The sequence below is a fragment of the Merops nubicus genome, unplaced genomic scaffold (genome assembly GCF_000691845.1).
Source record: "Merops nubicus isolate BGI_N331 unplaced genomic scaffold, ASM69184v1 scaffold22270, whole genome shotgun sequence".
Lineage (NCBI taxonomy): Eukaryota > Metazoa > Chordata > Aves > Coraciiformes > Meropidae > Merops > Merops nubicus.
In genome coordinates this window covers 1,872-8,433 of record NW_008583903.1, presented here as the reverse complement: position 1 = coordinate 8,433, position 6,562 = coordinate 1,872, and the positions used below count along the sequence as shown (strand labels likewise).

General features: G+C 52.7%; 1 protein-coding gene across 1 annotated transcript in view; it reads left to right on the top strand.

The window, feature by feature from the left end:
* WLS (wntless Wnt ligand secretion mediator) overlaps positions 1-6,562 on the top strand; it is a gene marked incomplete at both ends in the record, with an annotated part of 13,318 nt that overhangs the window by 5,221 nt on the left and 1,535 nt on the right. The window contains 2 exon segments of the mRNA XM_008942594.1: positions 4,420-4,544; positions 6,112-6,273. Coding sequence (XP_008940842.1) covers positions 4,420-4,544; positions 6,112-6,273 — 287 coding nt within the window.

The window sequence follows — 6,562 nt, the reverse complement described above, 5'->3', positions numbered from 1 at the left end:
CCCTCCAGGGGTGGGGACTCCACCACTGCCCTGGGCAGCCTGGCACAGCCCTGGGCAACCCTCCAGGGCAAGAAATTGTTCCTCAGGGCCAATCTCAACCTCCCTTGGGGCAACTTGAGGCCCTTTCCTCTTGTCCTGTGGCTTGTTCCTTGGGAGCAGAGCCCGACCCCCCCCTGGCTCCAGGCTCCTGTCAGGAGCTGTGCAGAGCCAGAAGGTCTCCCCTGAGCCTCCTTTGCTCCAGGCTCAGCACCCCCAGCTCCCTCAGCTGCTCCTCCCCACACTTGGGCTCTAGACCCTTCCCCAGCAGCTCCGTTGCCCTTCTCTGGCCACGCTCCAGCCCCTCAAGGTCCTTCTAGGCCAGCACAGTGTCCTTGAGGAGTACAGAGTGGGGGCTGCCCTGTGCTGGGTGTTGGATAACGACACCTCGAGTTGTCAGATGGTGGAACAGGGTGGAGGAACCTTTAGAATTTTTCAGTCTAAAAAAAAACCTCTTTTCTTCTTATTTTATAGCTGCTGAACTGAATGTTAGTGAGAAAAGCTTCAGGTTTCTTTGCAGCTGGCCAACGACTGCGTGGCTGTGCACTGCAGATTCCTCTTCAAATTCATCCAGTTTTGGTGTCTTCAGTAGTTTTTGTCATTTCAGGGAGTGAGTGAAGTATGGAAGTGTAACACAAATAACTCTGGTGTCCCTCCTGTCTGCTGCCTGCTCTGCTTTCCAGACAGCTCTTCCCAGCGTGGGGCTGGCGCAGCGCCGGCTCCTGCAACAGCTTCTCTATTTTTAGCCTTTTCTAATGGCTCTGGAGATGTCCTCTGCTAATATTGCACTCAAAAATGAGTCAGGGAGGAGATCCTGGCCACTGGATGTCTGCCAGTGAAACACCGATGGGAGGGAATAAATGAGTGGTGCTCTGAGCATGGTGAGGACCAGGGGAGTCCCTTGTAGGGGCTCATGCCTCTGACCTTCTTTGGAGCATCTGATAGCCCTGAGAAAGGGGAGTCCAAGCTGAGGACCTCAGCAGCAGGAGTGTGTCTTCTGGTTGGTCATCCCTGCATCCCAGTTGCCTTCTCTGGAGAGATTCCAAACCCTCCTGGGCACCCTCCTGGGCACCCTGCTGTGGGTGAGCTGCTGGAGCAGGGGGTGGGATGAGATGATCTCCAGAGGTCCCTTCCAACCCCACCCTGCTGGGACTCTCTGAACATGTTGTCACCTAAACAAACCTGCCTTGTTTCTGTAGGGTCTTAACTAGAATCCTGTGACACCAGTGAGGTTGTCACTCAGTGCTTGAGCTGCTGATACCAGAAGGGATTTACCAGGCTCCAAATTATCCACACATCATCTCCAAAATCTGTGTGGGTGAGGTTAAACTGGAGCATCCCATGAAGAGCTGCTCTGACATGGGCCTCATGAGATGAATTTCCCTGGCATGGGCAATTTCATGTCTTGGTAATAAGACAGAAATTTATCTACTTATTTCTACCTTTTATTGTTGGAAAATTCTGAGGAATCTTGATTAACATTTGGAGGAGCTGAATAATTGCTTTCCTTAAAGCCATTAGCATCTGGGAAGCTGAGCACAGGTTTGCAGTGGCTGTTTCTCTTTGTTCCTTGCAGCCTTGAAAAATCCAAACCCTCTGCTCCCTCTCAGCACTTCCAGAAGCCAAAACTGGCTTGACTCATTCTCCTGCCTCCAGTTCACTCCTCCCATCTGCTGCTTTGATGGCAGAGAACACTGTTGTTGTTTTTAAAGCACCTTTCTTTCATCTTGAAGCCAAGTGGGGTGGAACATCAGCTGCAGCTTCTCTCCTCCTTCCCCTCCTGCTTGTGTGCCTGCCCTTGGTACTTGGAGGCCTTCAGGAGGAGCAGTAATGCTGTGCATGAAAAGGGCACCACCCCCCAAATCATCTGCTCACCACCTGATGTTTTGGTGAATAAGTCCCAAATCTTCTTAAAATTCAGCATTTTTTGTTGACAGGCTTGAAGGGTCATTGTACAAAACACTGTCCTGATGGGAGATGTCCAGAGATGGATGGAAGCTGAGGGAGATGCTGCTCTGCTGGCCTGGACAGACCCACACTCAGCACATCTTCTGGTTCTCATACTTGATGGTGATAGCAACATTTGGGATTGCAAAGATGAAATAAGGAGAGCTGGTTTTGTTGGATTTCATCCCAAACATTCCAGTTGGTTTTATGGCTTCTGAAATGAAGTTTGGAGTTCTTTCTAGCCAGGCCAAGCTTGTCCTTTTGTTCCCATTTATCTGTTTTGCTGGTCTTCTAAATAGCACATCTGAGGTGGGTTTCCATGAAACATGAATTTACCAACTGATGGCTGCTGGGGCCAGGAGCTGGGTGCTCTAGTTCACTAGAGGAGTCTTGATCCATCCACATCAGATGCATAATGGAGCCACCTCCAACCCCTGCATAAATAGGAAGCCTTAAACCACAGATCCCATCCCATTGTTTTGGATGAACGTGCCACCACACAGTCCCACCAAAAATACAACTGGCAAAGATGACAAATAGATGGGACACACAAGGCTTGAAGGACTCGTGTTTCTTGGTGGAGCAGCAGCTCTGGTGGAAGGAACCTCCTCAAGTCCAACAAGGGCAAGGGCAGGGTCCTGCTCCTGGGGAGGGGTAACCCCCTGCACCAGGAGAGGGAGGGAAGCAGCTCTGCAGAGAAGGAACTGGGAGGGCTGGGGGACAACAAGTTGCCTATGAGCCAGTGATGGACCCTGGTGGCCAAGGAGGCCAATGGTCTCCTGGAGTGGATGAAGGAAAAGTGTGACCAGCAGGCCAAAGGAGGTTCTCCTCCCCTTCTACTCTGCCCTAGGGAGGCCACCTCTGGAATACTGAATACAGTGCTGGGCTCCCCAGCTCAGGAGAGACAAGGAGCTACTGGAGAGAGTCCAGCAGAGGCTGTGGAGATGCTGAGGGGCTGGAGCATCTCTGTGCCAGGCCAGGCTGAGAGCCCTGGGGCTGCTGAGCTGGAGAAGAGAAGCCTCAGAGGGGATCTGAGCAGTGCTGAGCAAGAGCTAAAGGGCCCCCGGGGGGCAAGAGGCTGGGGCCAGACTCTGGTCAGTGGTGCCCAGGGACAGGACAAGGGGCAACGGGCACCAACTGGAACCCAGGAGCCATCTTCCAGTGCTTCTCTACAGCAGAGGGCCCTGTAGGCATCTCCCAGGGCTTTTCCAGCAGCTGCAGCTCTCATAGCCTGGTGGTCTGTGACCAGAGGCTGGGTTGCAGCACAGACCTGCTCGGTTCAGAACTCTTCCTCTTCCAGAGCCTTCCCTTGGCCCTGTGCCTGTTGAGCTGGAGGGTTTGACATCTGCTGGAGCTTGCCCAGCCTCACCTCAGGTTCTTCCAGCACGGTTGCATGTTGCTGCTTGTCAGCCTTCAGCTGTAACTCTGGATTTCATGAACCTGCTCAGTCAGGGCACCTAGAGAAGTCTCTTCCAGCCATTCCTGAGGGGATTTCCACCAAGGGCAGCACAGCTAAACTTCAATTTCATTTCATTTTCTTTATAAAGAAGCTTCACGTGGTGTTTGGGAACAGAGGATCCTATTTTGGGGCAATTTCAAAGCGATTTGTGCCTTTTAGTGGTGCAGTTGGACTATTCCCAGCAGTGCCTTCTCCTGCTTCCTCCCTTCCCATCCCACCCAAAGTCCTCTGAGACCCTTTTTGTTGCATTTAGCATCTCTCTCTTAGAGCCTATCTTTAAGGGGCACATTCTAAACCTTCTTATTCAAGATATTGTTCATGGATGGTGAGACTCCAGCCCTAAGAAGCTTCAGGTTGTATTGTTAGATGACTTCTGGGATGCCTTCAATGAATGAAATGCACCATTGGTTGCGTGGTGTCTCCTTTACACCATTCATCCAACCATGCACAGTTGTATTCTTGACCCTTTCTCCTGGTTCTTTATAACTAAATGCTCCTTCAGGGTGGATTTTGAGCCAGTCCTTTGTGTGGTTGTTTCTGAAGTAGAAGAGCTTGTTGCTTTATGTGCAGAAAGTCCACGTGGAAGCTGGTCCTGTTGTCCCTCCACCACCCTGTGGGGAAGAGGCTGCTGGGTTCCCTCGTGGCTTCACTGCCTCTGCAGCTGTCTAGGTTCCAGTTTGACATGAATTCTTGTTTCTGCTGCTGTGTGAATAAATAATACTCTTCACCCACAACTGTAGCCCAAGCTGGAAGTCATCATATATTGGGAAGTTCTCAGAACTTCATGACTGGCAAAAAATTCTTCTCTGAGCAGATAAAGGTTTTGAAGCAGGTAGTTGGATCTGTGTCGTTTGGAATGCAACAACTTCCCTTCCCCTTCATGGCTGTGCACCTTTCAGTGTGCAGAACCTCTCCCATCTCTGACCTCCTGCTGTCCTGTCCCCTCTCCCAAGCCTGATGTCTCCTTGCTCTTGCAGAAGACAACGCAGAGATCACCCTGGACGTGTCCTTAGCCTACCGTGACAACACGTTTGATGAGTGGGAAGAAATTGCACATGCAATAGAGATCAGGAAGCTGAAATGCACCTTTGGCACACCAAAAGTAAGATGTTTTGATGGTGCTGGAGGTGGGGAGATGTTGGGGATGGGGTGGGACTTGTCCAATTCCTTCCTGGCGCTCCCTAGAAGCTCTTGGCTTCACATGGTCTTGGTTCTGTTTAGTGGTGGAAGAGAAGGAGGTGAAGTGGGAGGTAGGTTTAAAACTGTAAGGAAGAAAAGGTGTGAGGTGTTGCAGAGGTGTTGTCTGGAACTCGAATGCTTTGAGGGCTCTATACCCCAAACTAGACTGGAGAACTTGGACCTTTGCACCTTGTGCTTCTGGGATGGACAAAACCTTGTCCTTCAGGAGGGGTGAGGAGCCAGGCTGCCCAGGGCAGTGGTGGAGTCCCCACCCCTGGAGGGGTTTCCAAGCCCTGGAGATGTGGGGTGAGGGACACGGGGCAGTGGGGACCTGGCAGGGCTGGGGTTAATGGTTGGACTCAGGATCTTGAAGATCCCTTCCAACCAGAATGATTCTGTGATCCTACTCTGGGAGGTGGCCCAGCAGGGATGCTGCAGCACTCAAAAGAACCCAGAGAGGTGGGACCAAAGCTTCTTAAAACAACTCCCAATGCCTCAAGCTCCAAAGCTTAGGAGGATGAGCACAGCCAGCAGTGGAGAAGAGAGCAGAAATGGTTTTGTGAGCTGCAGACTGTAAGCCCTGTGCCTAAATTCATCAGGGGTCTCTCTCCCATGTCATGTTTTCCAGCTCTGTCTTGGTCCTCATTTCACAGCTCCTTTCAGCAACCCACCCAGGTCTCCAGCAACACCTCTGCTCCTCCATGCAGCCCCTGCAGAGGGGACTGTTGGCAGGCAAACAGGACTTCAGAAGCTCCACACTGGGACATGTGAGGGGCTTGTGTATTTTGTTTGGCTCAAGTTCTGCTTGCTGAGGAGGAAGCTTGGATCCTGAAGTAGTCCTTCATCTTGGAGGGCTGCCTTGACTTCTAGTATCTGCTGGAGGTCAAATACTTTTGGCAGGATGAGAGAGTTGGGGTTGTTCAACCTGGAGAGGAGAAGGCTCTGGGGAGACCTTCTTGCCACCTTCCAGCATCTGAAGGGGGCCTACAAGAAAGCTGGGGAGGGAGTTTGGTCAAAAGGCTTGTAGTGACAGGATGAGGGGTGATGGCTTCAAACTGACAGAGGGGAGATTTAGATGAGAAATGAGGCAGAAGTTCTTCCCTGTGAGGCTGGTGAGACCCTGGCCCAGGGAAGCTGTGGATGCTCCATCCCTGGAGGTGTTCAAGACCAGCTTGGATGGGGCTTGGAGCAACCTGCTCTAGTGGGAGGTGTCCCTGCCCGTGGCAGGGGGGTTGGAACAAGATGACCTTCAAGGTCCTTCCCAACCCAACCCCTTCTGCGATGACTCAATGACCCAAATCAACCATTAGCTTGAGGGACAACATCCCCCATCCCCTGCCCTGCACGAGCTCTCCCCAGGGGAAGGTTGGAGTTGGCGAAGGGGCTTTCGGGTGCCAGCTCTGGAGGTTTTGCAGCCCCTCCCCGTGGAGGGTGTGCAGGTCCATCCGAAGCTGGTGGCCACGGTGGCTTCTCTGTGCCCTTTCCCCCAGACCCTGGAGTCAGAAGGACGTCACTACGACTGCGACTTCCTGCCCTTCATGGAGATTGGCAGCGTGGCCCACAAGTACTACCTGATCAACATCCGCCTGCCCGTCAACGAGAGGAAGGGCATCAACGTGGGCATCGGGGAGATCAAGGACATCCGCCTGGTGGTGAGCACCCAGCTCCTTCTGCCTCCTCTTTGGCCCACAGCCAGGTCCTGCTCTGCAGCACGGGCAGCTCCTCCCTCCTGAGGTGACTTCTTCCTCTTCTGAGGAGCCCTCCCCAAAGCCTTGAGGCTTCGTGAACTCCTCCAAGAGGTGGGCTCTGCCCTCTGTCCCATCCTCCACCTTCCAGGCAGGAGCTGAGGAGCAGCACAGCAGGGCTCAGAAGGGGTCTTGACCTGTCTCTTGAGTTGGCCACGACCACGCAGATGTTTGGGCTGGCTGTGAGGTTTGGTGG